Source organism: Trichechus manatus, unplaced genomic scaffold (genome assembly GCF_000243295.1).
Source record: "Trichechus manatus latirostris isolate Lorelei unplaced genomic scaffold, TriManLat1.0 scaffold00102, whole genome shotgun sequence".
Classification (NCBI taxonomy): Eukaryota; Metazoa; Chordata; class Mammalia; order Sirenia; family Trichechidae; genus Trichechus; species Trichechus manatus.
In genome coordinates, this window is record NW_004444038.1 from 2,986,146 (window position 1) to 3,002,159 (window position 16,014).

At 37.8% G+C, this 16,014-nt stretch overlaps 1 protein-coding gene across 2 annotated transcripts in view; it reads right to left on the bottom strand.

Moving 5' to 3' along the window:
- Positions 1–3,704: 3,704 nt before the first annotated feature.
- The window catches only part of ARGLU1 (arginine and glutamate rich 1), a 29,097-nt gene continuing 16,787 nt past the window's right edge, over positions 3,705–16,014 (bottom strand). Inside the window, exon 4 of one of the 2 annotated variants that reach the window (XM_004382934.2) lies at positions 3,705–3,923. In XM_004382934.2, coding sequence (XP_004382991.1) covers positions 3,759–3,923 — 165 coding nt within the window. In that variant the 3' untranslated portion in view covers positions 3,705–3,758. The remainder of the gene's footprint in view (positions 3,924–16,014) is intronic. The other variant, XR_002825080.1, reaches the window with a different exon arrangement.

A 16,014-nucleotide genomic window follows, 5' to 3' on the forward strand; every position in this document is an offset into this window, starting at 1 on the left:
TATTAAAACACACACACACCCGACTGTGAAACCGCTGAGTCAACTGAAGATATCACGTTTTAATGACTGGCTTCAGACTTAAGACTAAAAAAAAGATAAAATTCCAACATCCTCTGACCAGCCCCTGGAGGCTTACAAAAACAGCCATCTTTTCAAAAATGACTTCCAATGAAGTGTTTAATTTATAAATCCAGTAATAACGTCTGTGTAAAGCACGTCCTGTAATTTCATTTACAGGGCATTCAGATGTAAAAGCAAGCATTCTGATTTGTATTACTTTGTAAAATCAAAGTTTTGAGGAAATAACTTGGGGAGTAAAGGCTAGGCTAATTTGCGCACACACACAATCTCGCATTTACATTGGGTCCTCTGCATCCCCCTCCCATTGTTTCCTAGCTCCCCATCAGCTAGTGTTCTCAGGCAGTGCAAGCTAATCACCTTAAATGGCAAGTTTACTACTAAACGTAGAGTGCAGTGTATTAGCAAATAAAGATCTTTTATGTTATTGCACCATTGGTTCTCCACCATCACGGACAAATTACGTTTAAAAAAAAAAAACACTAAAAAAATGCTAGGAATAATAGAGGCCAAAGTTAAGTAATCAAGACCACCGTTGAGAGGCAATTCAAAAAAGTACAGCATATTGCTTGGGCTTCAGCACCAACTCTAGATTTCTAGATTAAAGCCTCCCCTTTTTATCTTCAGTGATGATTTAGGTCATTTTACTGCTTAATGGAGTCCCTCGGGTAGCAAAAATGGTTAAAAAAGGTTGATGGCAGGCCCACCGGGTCATCTACTTCCAAAACATCAGACACTGAAAATCCTATGGAGTGCAGTTCTACTCTGAGACACACGGGGTGGCCCTAAGTTGGAACAGACTCTACGGTAACTGGATTGGTTCTGAAACTGCTTCATAGCACTCTAGTACTCCAGTGTTCGTGAGCCTCTGGAAGAAGGAGAACACTCAGAAGGAACTTCAGAAGACACCACATCTTCAGAATTTCTCATGGCCTGTCATGCAAAACGGGGTTCTGGGTGTAAAGGAGGAAAAAAAGAAACTAAAGGCAGAAGCTTTGGTTAACAGCTTCCAAGAGAGTTAGGTGACAAAATAAGGATCTTCAGTATAAGATGAGGCATTAGAGTTCATATGTAGAGTCCAATTAGTCAGGGGCTTGCTCTACTTCAGAAAATTAAGTACAAAGCCACAGAAAATTCTTATCTAAGGAAAGGTGGTAATACAAAAAAGCTATGGACATATACTAGCACAATGAAACGATTAAGTAGATAACTAAGGAGAGATTTAATTTGCTACATCTTCATAAAGAAAATGCAAGTAGTAAATCTTAAAACTACAAACCCTTTCCCCTATTTGCAAGCATTAAAGAGTCCTCACACCAAACTAATTTAAAGGTTGAGTTTATACAATTGATAATTCTGCAAACTCCACAATATAAATGGCAAAGTCTACATCTTTTAAATACTGTCATAAAAATAAACAGTCATTAGAATTACTTCTATAATGCATTAAGAATAATCTAAAAAACAAATTATGAATAGAGGCATATTTAATAAATTAGGGAACATCTGAACTGCTGATATACTGGGATAGAATTGAACTTTTATAGTATGTACACAAAGGCAGTAGAAACAAATGAAAGAAAACATGAATTAGTACACATTGTTGCAGCACAGGAGACTGGGTGTGTAGTAACAATTACACCCTCCTTCCTGTAGCTTGGCAGAGAACAGTAGTCCATCACCAAGCACAGAACAATCTCACATCTGCAGTGAATCTTCCAGCAGATACTGCAGTACCTCACTACGCAACTTGCTGTTATTTCACACCATATGAGGGAGTAAGAAAATTTAAAAAATTAAAAGGCACACATAAGCTGACTGGAGACATTTTAAGTCCAGGCTACTTTTTTAGATACAATATTTAGAAAATATGTATAGCAAAACAGTTTTTAAATAAACATTTCCCAAAATTTGAATACAGAACTTAGGAATAATGGATCTGCACCAAAAAAGTTACATTAAAAAAAAGTGTAAGAATCATGAAATAATTACAGCTTATATTTAGAGATTAAAAAAAAAAGATTTATAGACAATTTATATTCATTCTTTAGGAAAATAAAGTGAATGTTTGACTTTAGCGTAATAGATACAATGTTTACTAAGTCAGTTCCCACTACAGTTCATGCTTATTTAAAATTCTATCTTTAAAGACATTTAAGCTGCTCGTTTTGTTCCCTACCACAATTAACATTGAAGAACTCTGAACTAAAGCAACAGCGTTTTTCTTAGCATGCACACACAAATATACCCTTTCGTCATCTCATTTAACTTGTTTTCAAATTTTAAACTGTCTCAAAAATATCGGGAAACATTTTCTCTCCTCTGAGGACATGTTTCTGCATCTCAGGTGGCACTTTTACATCCATATCCTCTTCTTGAGTAATGTTTTGATACCAGTAGATTTAAACATATGAAAGGATAAAGGAAGCAGATTTTAGCGTAGAAACGGAAAAAAAATTCATCCATAAAATACCACATGCAAAACAAACCCTTGGAAAAAGTTTAAATGTGCCTGTCCCAAAAATAAACGTGCAAGTACCCTACACTGAAGATGATTTGACTAGCTTAGCCTTTTATAAAAGCATGAAGCTAAGTTCTTTCTGATGACTTATGTTGAAAATAATCTAAGACTCCATAAATTTTTAGAAGCATTTTTTTCCTAGTCTTTAAGTAAGCATAATTTATGGTATAATACTTATATCCTAAAACAGAGGCACAGGTTTGAGGATTTAAATCTTTTTCTCTGGGTGCTGTTAGTCTGTCTTAAAGATAATACTGATGTCATAATTGCTCTATCAGCATAAAGTAGTATTTGTAAAAATTGCAGCCATTAATGTAGCCATGAAATTCTAATTCACAAGTATATTCAATGTACATATAAACCCTATGTTAAAAGTATAAACGAGAAGAGAAGAAATATAGCAGAGTTCAAAGACTTCTAAATTGTTGACCACCCTCTTTTAAGCCTAACAGAACTTTAAAAAAAATTGCTTAAACATAGGAATTTAAGACTTTTACTTTATTCAGCAAAATCATTTATTTACACAACGGGGAATGCTGGTTTGATTTTGTCAATGAAATAAAAACAAATTGAACAGAGACAATACTGAACTGTATATATATTTTCTGTATCAGAGTTGACCAACTGTTTTCCTTACCTGTATCAGGAACATCAAGAGCAACAGTATCACAAGGACACTGGTTTAACAATACACCACACAGGTCCAGTAATACCCTGGGAATTTTCCAATGCAAGTACCAACTTTTCCTTTTTTTATAAATATATAAAAAAACAAAAAGTCAGCAAAACCAGCATTATGGTGTAATAAACAGAGTATAACTCTGAAGTCAGTGAGCCAGTAAAAACCTTATCAGACCATCCATAGTTTACACAAAGCGATCTGCTCTTCTTCAGACCACTAACACAGAATCCAAACAGGTGAAAATACCTCACTTTTCAGAAGACAACAATGATCTGATAAGGATTTGACTTAATGGAAGTTAAGGGGGGAAAAAAGGAATTGCAGAGCATAGCCCCTATTAGAACAAGCTAATTTTCCGTATTTTCCAAATTAAAATAACAAAAAACAAAACAAAAAAACCACTTCAACATGAAGCTACCATACAAAGTTTTTCCTTTTTTTTTTTTTTTTTTTTGTAAAAAGTTCAGAGTTTGCAATTTAATCCTGGGTTTTTAACGAGAAGGAGAGTTTTGGCCTGGACTTCCCCTTGCCCAGGATAATTTTTTGCTCTTCCTTTTGCTGACGTTGTCGCTCTTGTTCTAGTTTCATCCTTTCCTCATGAATCTTTCTTTGTTCTTCAACAATTCTCAACTGTTCTTCAGCCTAAAAGATAAAAGTAAAAATGAGAATCTTCTATGAATTCCATGTCTTCTTTTAGTAATTATTTTGGAAATCAGGTTGTAACTTAAACAATCAAAATGTAAAATAAAATATAGCACGTTTCTTTAAACTGCCTAAGGTCACACAGTAAGCAGAAGAAAAACATCCAAGTCTCTCAAAACTGAAGAAATTAGACAAGAACCATTTATTTCCATTGTTCTTACACATTTTCTGCATTTTGGTTTTCATGAAAAATGAGTAAACTGTAGGAAAAGGATTTCTACATTTTAAAAATAGAAAGCAATCTCCACAATTCATTAACTTGAGATCAGTCTAAATTTTGTTCTATTACCTCTTTATCCGTACCTTCAGGACATGCAAAGAACACACTGCCAATTATAAACAACGTATGGATTTATTCAGAGCATGTCATCTAGAACACTGTAGAAAGGTATAGAAAAATTCAAGAAAAAACCCCATTAGGGCTGCACTGTAATGACAATATGTGACCAAGAATCACTGAAGATTTCTTTCCCTGCACAGAAAAAATTAGGAAGCCTTTCTGACCTGCTATCTCATTTCAAATGGACACTGGTTTAATTAACTCCTTTACTACCTCCAAATACTTCAACCTCAAGCAACCAACTTCCTTCCTGCATTCTCTACAGGTAATTTCCTCTCTTTAGCAGAAAATTTGGGCCATTCTGAGGCGCTCCTCCTTCAGGCCTCTCCTCTCCCTTCCTGCCTTCCAGAGATACCATGCCCACTTCCTCAATTTGGCAATGTGTAGAGATGATTGTAGCTGTCATAACTGGGTGGGTGGGCTGGAGCGGGGGAAGGCTGCTAACGGCATCTACTAAGCAGAATACAGGGACATCACTAGACATCCTACAATGCACAGTACAGCTTCCCACAACAAAGAATCACCCAGCCCCAAATCTCAACAGTGCTCGGGTAGAGAAAGCCTACTTTCTCTTGCATTTTCAATCTGTCATCACTGAGTTGGCCTCCCTCCCCTCCTCTGTTTGACCTCCATCACTGCAACCTATGAGCTGCCTTCCTGTTTCAAAAGTCAAATTTTAAGAAGTTGTTGCTTCCATCTCCATGATTCTACTGAAATTGTTTTCTAGATGATCAAAAACAAATGTAGTGGGTGACCTTTCACTTTATTCATTCTTCTGTTCACTTAAGTCTTTGTACAATTTCCTCTTCTCCCACATATCCGCTAACATACTAAGGTTCTGCACCTGATCAATTCTGCTTATCCCCAATGATATTTTTTGGTTCAAGGAATAGTAAATTCCATGTGACTGGATTACAGTCTTTCATGAAAGAAGAAGATGGGAAAGGTAATGGACCTTGGTATGCAACACAAAAAGTTTAGATTTCACCTTGTGGACAGCAAAAAGAGAAGAAAAACCCAACAATCTTTAAGTAAGTACCAAGAGGTTTTGTTTTATTCTAAGACAGCAGTGTGGGGGTAGACTAAAAGGCTTAGGAGATAGGTGGAAGGGCACAGACCAGAGATGATGAAGATCAGAATTAATAGTAGTGGGAATCTGATAGACAATTGAGGTAGAAAAGGAGAGGAAGATTTCAGGTATTTCTAGCTGTTTATATTCCCACAAGATGGAAAATTCAGAGAGAAGTGAACTACATCTGTTCTCCAAAGCTGTATTTCCAGCTGTCTGCTGGACACCTACCTGGGAGACCATCTATGATACTTTAAAATTCAACATGTTCAATTTTTCCACTCTATCAGCCCTTTCTACCTTCCTTAAACAAACACCCATTGAGTGTATGTCCAGCATTTTATAAGACACCAAGTAAACAGTTCTACTTTTAAACTCCTGAGTTTTTGTGTCGTTGCTGTAGTTGGGTGCCGTCACGTCTATTCCAACTCAGTGACCCTACAGGATATAGCAGAACTGCCCCACAGGGTTTCCAAGGCTGTAATCTTCATGGAAGCAGACTGTCACATCTTCCTCACCTACCTTCCACACTGCCACCTGAATTCTATAGCTTAGTTTTGCCTTTTCCCTCTTCCCTGACATGTTCAAATATGTAGTCACCAAGTTGGTTATTTCTTCTTTTACATTCTCTCACCTAGAGTTTCTTTTCCATTTTCTACTGCCACCATACCAGTTCAGGGCCACACATCTCTGGTAGGCCTAAAATGATTTCCCTGTTTCCAGTCTCTGTCCTTCAATCTGTCCTACACAGTGCTGCTAACCTTTTTTTGAGCATTACTCTCTCTTGTCCTCAAACTTCCAATGATTTCAACTGTCCACAGTATAGCTTAACTTTGTAACTTAGCATGCTATTTACGACTTTCTATAATTTGGCACCAAAGAGTTTCTACTACTCTCTTAAATTATTTTTCTTTCTATCCTGCCCTCTCCATCCTCTGTTCATGCCATTCTTCCCTCCTACTGACACTCTACCTCTGTATCAAAATCCATTTTACACTGCCAGCCTCTTCATAAGACTTTCACTGATAGCTATAACAGAAAGGGTTATTTCCTTCTGTTCATCTTTAATTAATTAATGTCAATCACAGTCTTAATAAATAATCGCACTTAGTATGCGCAAATGAATCAAGATGTAGTAATGGCTCAAAGGGTGTGTGCATACACTGAAATCATTTGGGAAGCTTTTAGCAATATAAACCAACTCACATTTCCTAAGGAAATGTTCAGCAACCTTGAGGAGTCGAGTGTGGACATATTGTAAAGCAGAACCTCAATCCTTGAGAGAAATCTAATTCAGATGACACAGATACTATGCTTTACACCTGTCAGACTGACAGAAATTCAAAGTGAGAACAGCACACGCTCTTGGCTAGTCTGAGAGAAACTAGACACTCCCATACATTGCTAGTTGGATGGCGAAACAGTAATATTCTTAAGAACAACAACTTGGCAATATCTGTTAAAAGTACATCTTTATAATGCTTTTACCCAGCAATTTCATTTTCTGGAACTTATCCTATAAGCATACTTGCACACGTGAAGAACTGATATATTTACAAAGTTATTCATTGCAACACTGTAAAAACAGAAGACTGAAAAAACCCAAATATCCACCAATACGGGACAGGTTAAAGAAATTATGGAATTATGGGGTATCCGTAAAACAGAATACTGCCTGTTTTAAAAAAAAAGGAAAAACAAAACAGGAACTCTCCATGTACATAAACGGAAGAATCTCCAAGTTGTACTGTTAAGTGACAAAAGCAAAGTACCAAATACCATATACAGGAGCAAAAAGGGGAGAGTAAGAATATAAATATTTGTCTCTCTGAATATACATTTAAAAAATCCTGAAAAAATAAACAAAACACATAACTCAATATACCTTCTGAAGAGAGAGATGAGAACTGGGAGAACGGGAAAAGGTAGAGGCGTTACTGTTTTATTTTCTAAAAAAAAGATCTGAACCATGTGATCACATTACCTAATCAAAGAATTAAAAATAAACAAGGTTTTTAAAATAAAGCATTAAATGTAGAAATGTCACTAGACTAAGAGGTAAAGGAAGGGTTTCCTCTGAAAGACACAGAGCATCTCAAGGAAAATGGTATGGAGGAAAAAAACTGGGAAAGGTCATTTCCCTTACCTCTCCCTCCCTCCCTGTAAATCTGGCCAAGAAAGAACACTGTAGACAAACCAGTGGGTCAAGGTATTCCACTAACAATACATGACAAGTTTAGCAAGAGTTAAATAAAGGGGGCTGCCCTTGGCTTTGAGGCGTAGAGAGGTGGGGGGCAGGGAAAAAAGGAGAGAGGCTGCTCCAGGTAAAAACCCCTCCATCGGCAAAAAAGTCTACTCTGGTACCTCCTACCATCCAAGCTTAAATTTAAAACTAATTTAAGTAAACGACAAATATCACTCCCCTTGGCTAAATGCCCAATTAGCGGAAAAGAGTTGCGAGCCCAAAGCAATAATAAGCACTCGTTATTGAATATATATTTTCAGTCTTTAAATGTACAGGAAGAGTTAGATACTCATTTCATAATATAAATATCTTATTGCAGATCCATATTGATATGTCAACAAAAAATGTTAACACTCTTCCCAATCCATGTAATTCTTTGCCTTTTTGATCTATCCAGCTTCTCTTTACTCAGGTTTGCTTTGTTCCCAAGTAAATACTTTCAGATAACTTCCTTTTCACATGGCAGAATCTGTATCTGGTGCCAAAGACCAAAACAGTCTTAAACGAATGGAACAGATGAAAATCCTGCCTTTATATACAGATACTTGTATTTTGTGCATTACAGCTTTAAACTAAGCATAAATGTTATTCAACTGCACCTTGGGAAAAACAAAATCGGGAAGACTAGTCCAACAGAAACCAATCATCTTTCATTTTAATACAGTGGCTCTCCACTGATAAAGCTGTTTTTCCTGTTGGTCTTTCAGTGAAGTGTGGTATGGTTACACACCTTCTCACTTGCTAGTTCTTTCTCTAAACTCTCCTCTCCCTCTGTAGTAACTGTCTTTGATCCGCTGCCTCCTTCCTGCTGACTCTGCTAGCCAGAGAATATCCATTGTGATTCTGCCCTCCCTTTTCTTCTAAAGTTATGCAAAAGAAAGCATTATTCCTATGGTAGTAGGTGTCTCTGTGCAGAGTGAGCAACACTAACCTCACCCCAGGAGTATGTGGAGGACATCGTGGAAGTCAGGAAGAAAGCTAACAGTACTAGAGCCATTAGGGCAGGCCCTGCTAGTCATGCTCAGAACCCTGTTCTTCAGCGTCACAAAGGAGGTTTTCAACCCTGCACTCCACTCATCCCAAAGAGTCACTGCCAAGATGGAGCACACAAACAAAACCAAAATACCCCATTATAACTGAAGAACCATTTACCTCTCCCTGTATCTTCTGCCCCACACCCCTTTACGCAGAGGGCTTACTGCTTAAAAACAGCAAACAAGCAAACAAACAAGCTCTTTTCAAAACATTCGCCTTCTTGCTCCTTAGCAGGTGAGGATACTGAAATCCACTAAACTCTACTTGTAATATATATGAAATTCCACAAAACAGAACCACTCAAACAACTGCTTGTTGTCAGGAGTGGTTCTGAGAATGATAGGAAAGAATGAAAACTAATTAGAAACCATGCCACTAGAGAAGAAATGTGAATTTCTGCATTTTTAAGCTTCGAAGACACATTCTACCATTTGAAATTTTAGTTCCTTAGCTCATCTTAGTAACTCATATAATGGATGTTCCACTTCAGATAAACAATGAAGAAAATATTCAAAAGAAATTTGGTGCAATTAGCCTCAACCCTTAGGCAAACTACATTAGTAAAATTTAAAAACGCACAAGGTTAAAAACAACTTCAAAACAATACAGAATAAAATATAAGGAGCCCCCCACCATGGCAACGTAATTAGTCTGTTACCTCCTTAAGGTAAATAATATGTCAAATCTTTCATTATGAGGTAACATTAGCTACCGTCTAAAGACAATTCATAGCGCCATCCACTCCCTCTATTCTTCTTCCCTCTCAATTTATTAATTCCCCTTTTGGTGACCTTTATAACCGTAAACATGGTTTTGAAACTTCAACATTAGATAATATCTCCTGAGATTCCGTATTATCTAAAATGAAGACAACTGCATCAAAAAGAAATCATTAATAGCAGAGCTTGGTATGTGATACTGGGTACACAAATCACGGCCTTCCGGAACTTTAGAAAGAATGCTCTATAATATTGCCATAGAGAAATGTAATGCCTTCAGGATTTTCTTTATCGTTTACACTCTAAAATTTAACCCAAACCCAAACCACCCATCTAGATGTGAGACTTTAAAATCTTCTGTGTCCTGAATTCTCTCTTTCCCTTTGGGTCAGTTCTTTTGCTTGTCTGTATTATTCATCCTCCTTCCCCTTTTTTAATTAAAAAAAAAACTGACTATGGCAAAATATATAACATTCACCATTTTAAGTATACACTTCAGTGACAGAAATTACACTCAGAAGTTGGATAACCATTACCACTATTTACAAAACTTTTTCATTACCCTCAAACAGAGATTCTGTACCCATCAAATCATAACTCCCCATTAGCCCCCCCGCAGCCTCTGGCAACCTATCATCTACTTCCTGCCTCTCAATTTGCTTGTTCTGGACATTTTATCTAAGTGGAATCTCACAATTTGTGCCCTTTTGTGTCTGGTTTATTTCACCTAGTGTAACATTTTCAAGGTTCATCCATATTGAGGTACGCACCAGAACCTCATTCCTTCGTATGGCCAAGTACTATTCCATTATGTATGTATCACATTTTGCCTATCTGTTGATGGACACTTGGGTTGTCCTCACCTTTTGGCTACTGCAAATAAAACTGTTATGTACATTAGGGTAAAGCATCTGTTTAAGTCCCTGTTTTCAGTTCTTTGGGGGTAAAAACCCAAAAGTGGAATTGCTAGGTGGTAGTTCAGTGGTAGAGTTCTTGCTTTCCATGCGGGAGACCCCGGTTCGATTCCCAGACAATGCACTTATGCTCAACCACTACCCATGTATCAGTGGAAGCTTGCCTACTGCTACGATGCTGGAAAGGTTTCAGCAGAGCTTACAGACCAAGGCTGACCAGGAAGAAAGGCCTGGCAACCTACTCCAGAACTGGGCAGCATTTCATTCTGTTGTTCATGGGGTAACCATGAGTTGGGAGCCCCTTTGATGGCACCTACCAACATGGTAATTGTACGCTTAAATTTTTGAGGAACTGCCGAGCTGTTTTCCACAGCAGCTGCACCACTTTACATTCATACCAGCAATGAACTAGAGTTCCAATTTCTCCAAATCCTTGCCTACACTTACTACTTTTTAAAATAACTGATGACAGCTACCATAGTGGGTGTGGCATTATGTCTCACTGCAGTTTTGGTTGTACTTCGCTAATGACAGATGACGTTGAACATCTTTTCATGTTTAATAGGCCGTTTGTATGTCTTTTCTGGAGAAATCCCTATTCAGATCCTTTACCCATTTTTAACTGGGTATTTTGTCTTTTTGTTGTTGAACTGTAGTAGTTTTTAGTATGTTCTGGATATTAAACCCTTATCAGATACATGGCCAGCAAACATTTTTCCCCATTCTGTAGGTTCTTTTCACTTTCTTAATGTCCTCTGACCCACAAAAGTTTTTCATTTTGACGAAGGCCAATTTATCTGCTTTTTTTTCCCCTTTTGCTATTTGTGCTTTTGGTGTCGTACCTCAGAATCCACTGTCAACTCCAATATCACGAAAATTTACCTTTATGTTTGTAGTTTTATGATTTTAGCTCTGATCTTTAGGTCACTGATCCACTTGGAGTTACTTTCTGCACACGGTGTGAGGGTGGGGTAGGGGTCCAACTTTATTCTTTCAGGTGTGGAAATCAAGTTGTCCCAGCACCATCTGTTGAAGAGACTATGCTTTCCCCCATTAAATGGGTTCCGCACCACTGTTGAAAATCAATTGGCTATAGATGTATGGGTTTATTTCTGACAATTCTATCTCACTGGTCTGTAAGTTTATCCTATGCCAGGTACCACACTGCTATGAATACCACAGTAGTAACTTCTGAAATCAGAAGGGTGAGTCATTCAGCCTTGTTCTTCTTTCAAAATTGTTTTGGCTACTTAGAGCCCCTTATAACTCCACATGAATTTGAAGATCAGCTTTCCTTTTCTGCAAAAAAGGCTGTTGGAATTTTGGTAGGAATCACGTTGAATTTGTAGATCACTTTGTGTAGTACTGCCTTTTAGCAATATCATCTTTCAATCCATAAACACAGTATTACCCTTCCATTTATTTAGGTCTTCTTCAATTTCTTTCAACAGTATTTTGTAGTTTTCAGCATATGAGTCTTTCACCTGTCTCGTTAAATTACTCCTAAATATTTTATTCTTTTAGATGCTATTGTAAATGGAGTTGTTTTCTTAATTCCCTTTTCAGATTATTCATTGCTGTTATATAAAACACAACCGATTTTTATGTGTTGATCTTACATCCTGCAACTTTACTGAATTCACTTATTAGCTTTAGTAGCTTTCTTGTGGACTCTTTGGGATTCCCTATACATAGGATCATGTCACCTGTGAATGTAGGTAGTTTTATTTCTTCCTTTCCAATTAGAATGCCATTTAATTCTTTTTCTGGCCTAACTGCTCTGGCTAGAACCTTCGATATAATGTGAACAGCACGGTGAAAGCAGGCATCCTTGTCTTTGTCTTAAGGGGAAAGTTTTCCGTCTTTCACCATTATGTTAGCTGTCGGTTTTTCATAAATGCCTTTTTATCATGTTGAGGAAGTCCCCGCTATCCCTAGCCTTCTAATATGTACTTTTATGAAGAAAGGGTGCTGGATTTGAGATGATCATGTGTTTTTTTCCTTTGTTCTATTATACGGATTTTCTTGTGATGAGCCACCCTTGCATTCCTGGGATAAATTCCACTTGGCCACGGTGTATAATCCTTTTAATATGTTGTTGGGAAGAGTTTACTAGTACACTAAAACCTGTGAAAATCAGAACCTGTGTAAGGCCGAAACCTGTCAGAGAAGAAAAATTCAAGTATTTTCCACTAAAATGAGCAACAGAAAAATGGTAAAACCTGTCAAAGGCAGAACACTTGGTAGGACCGGGAAAAACAAGGCAGTCCCATTGAGTTCCAGCTCTCACAGGTTTCACTGTACTTCCTTCCCTTTTGTGAGCTAAAGTTTTCCTCAATTGGCTGGTGATGCTCGACTGTTAATTCATTATGAAAGATTACACCAGAAGGGTCTTTCTTCCTCCTCTTCCTTCCTCTACATATCCTATCACTCGCCGAGTTTATCGATTTTTCATATACTGTTTCTAATGCCACCTTACCAATTCAAGCCAACTTTTGACAGACCTTCAATGGCTTGTTTCCAGTCTCTGTCCTACTAGCCATCCTACACAATGTCGCTACACTAATGTCCAAAATGTGTTTTTTAATTGTTACCTGTCATGTTAAGACTTAACATGAAGTCTTAAATCAACTTACTATATTGCTAACTGGGACCAAGGCTCTCACACTCTGAAAATCTCTACCTAACTTTCCCATTACTCCATTTCAAATTAAAACATCTAGTTGACACTTCCATTTGGTGCCATACTGTATTTTTTTCTTAAAATATGTAATATGTGTAAATATACCGCTGTTAAACTCCTAAGTACTGTGCCATTTCACCATGGATATATGCTCACTCTACCATAAATGCTACTTTCTCCAACTGTGTTAGGTTCCTGTGGCCATTGTAACAAATTATCACAACAGAAATTTATTCTGAAAGCCAGAAGTCCGAACTCAGTACCACTGGGCCAAAATCAATGTGTTGGCAGGGAAGCACTTCCTCTGGAGTCTTTAGGGAAGGATCAGTTCCTTGCCTCTTCCAGCTTTTGGTGGCTGCCACCTTTCCTTGGCTGGTGGCCACATCATTCCTATCTTCAAGGCCAGTATCTTCAAATCTCTCTCTGCTCTATCTTCACATCATCTTCACTTCTATGTGTAGGGTCTGTGAACCTTCCTTCATTTTGTCTTCTGTTCATTTTAGCCCAAGCTGGCAGTCTTTCCGCAGACACAACATGCTCAAAAGCCCTACAGGTCTCTCAATAAGGGGATATCATAGGGATTCACATCATTAGACAAGAGAGGCTCCTCCACAGATCTTACCTAAATAATCTCATCTCTATTCCCGGCTTCTGCTGAGATGGCAGAGAGGATTCATGAATCACACGTACAACCTCTTCAGCACTCACGAAAAGTTGTCTGGCCACAGAGTTGGCCTTTTTTACAGGGCTAGCTTTCCTAACAGCGAACCTCCCAATTTTAGCATCTTTTGCAATTTGGATAGGCTGAAATTTTCATCAAATCATCAAATAATGGTTTTTTTGTTTTTTTTTTTTTTTTTTTTGCTTTAACAGCTCTGTCCTCAATTTGTCTATTATTTTACTATGAAAAGCAAAAAAAAAACTAGGTCACACCTTTAACACTCTACTCAGAACTCTCTTGTAGGACACAAGTGCGCTAAGTTTTCTGCTGCTATATAACAAGAATCACCTTTCCTCCAGCTTCCCAGAGCATGTTTCTCATTTCCTTCTGAGCCTTCCCCAGAAGCACCTTTAACATTCATATTCCCCATAACAGTTTAAGGCAATCTAGGCATTTTCTATCATGTGTCTCAAAATTCTTCCAGCCTCTACTCATTCAATTCTGAAGCCACTTACACATTTTTATGGATTTTTTGCAGCAGCATCCCACTTTCTGCTATCAAAATCTGCATTGATTTTCTGTGGCTGCTATAACAAATTATCACAGACTAGGTGGCTCAAAATAACTGAAATTTATTCTGGAGATCAGTAGTCAAAAATCACTGTCACTGGGCCAAAACCAAGGTGCTAGCAGGATAATCCTTGAGGAGCCCTCATGGCACGCTGGTTAAGACACTGCTAACTGAAAGGCTGGCAGTTCAAAACCACTAGCTGCTCCACGGGATAAAGGTGTGGCAGTCTGCTTTTGTAGAGATTTATAGTATTGGAAACCCTATGGGGTCGCTATGAGTTGGAATCAATTCGACAGCAGTGGGCTTGGTTCTTTAGTTTGGCAGGATAATTCAGGATAAACTCCCCATCTCAAAATTCTTAACTTAATCACATCTTCAAACAAGTTTTTTGGGGCCATAGATAGTAGCACAGGTTTCAGCAAATAGGATGTGGATATCTTTTAAAGGACCATTTTTCAGCCTACCACACCAACTCATTTTTACAGTCTGAGAACAGTCTTCAGAGCTCTCTCTTAACTGCAAAATGAAGTTGTGGTTTACTTCAAACTTCAAAATGTGGAACACATTCCACATATCATCAACTTTCTAACATGGCACTTTCTTGCCTCAAGCTGGTGAGGTGCCAAGTGGTACAGCACGATGAACACCGTAAACCTCCCCACTTGGCAAGGGCTGGGGGAACACTGAAAAGAAGATATGTGAGGCCATGGGCGGCATGAACCATGAAGCACTTGGCTGCTAACTGAAAGGCTGGAGGTCTGAGTTCACCCAGAGAGAAGGTAGATGTGTATGATACATTCATACTCTCACCTCCAACACTTTAGTAAGTTCATGACATACAAAGGAACAGACTATAGCTTTAGGACTTAACAATTCCCATAATTTTTAAAACTTCAAGGAACTCAGTTAAAATTAATTGCTCCCTCCTCTGACATGGCATGTCATTTTAGATTTTACTAAAAATGATCAGTCTGACTCCTATTATCATTTAGGTACTTACATGCAAATTAATAACATTTCTGTTCTTTTTTGTTTTTATACCATCTTCACCAGGAGATAGTTTTGAGGGTCACTCTTTCTACTGGTACAACCTCATGGATGTTATTACAAAGCAACATCTAATTAACCTTTCCATAGTATGCTTCCACTTCTAAATAAGAAAGACATACACATTTCAGAATATCTGGGATTTTCCCAGATACATCACAAAAAAACTGCAGAAGAGAGGCTTACAAAAATTCTAAAGTGCCATTTAAAAAAAAAGAAAACAAAAACCCTACATTGTAATAATAACAGCCCCTCAAATATTTGAAGGTAACTGTGCATTGTCAATATTAACTCAAGAACTAGGAACTAATCTGCCAGAAAGCCTAGTCAAGTCAACGAACATTTGGATTAATTCTTGTTTGATATTATAAATCAAGTATATTGGTTATTATTTCTTGCCTCCTTATGAATAGAGAAAACCAAACTTCTCGATAAACGGTTTACAATGAAAATGAGTAAGAATTACCATTCAACAAAAACCTGCTGAAAAAACTCACTGCCGTCGAGTCAATTCTGATTCACAGCGACCCTATAGGACAGAGTAGAACTGCGCTATAGGTTTCCAAGGAGCGCCTGGTGGATTTGAACTGCTGACCTTCTGGTTAGCAGATGCAGCTCTTAACCACTGAACCACCAGGGTTTCCCAATCAACTAAAGCACCAACAACATAATTTTCTTGCATGAGTGAGGCCATCTGGCTCAGTTAATACATTTTTTATTAGTCATTACTGGCTCCAATCTTTGAAC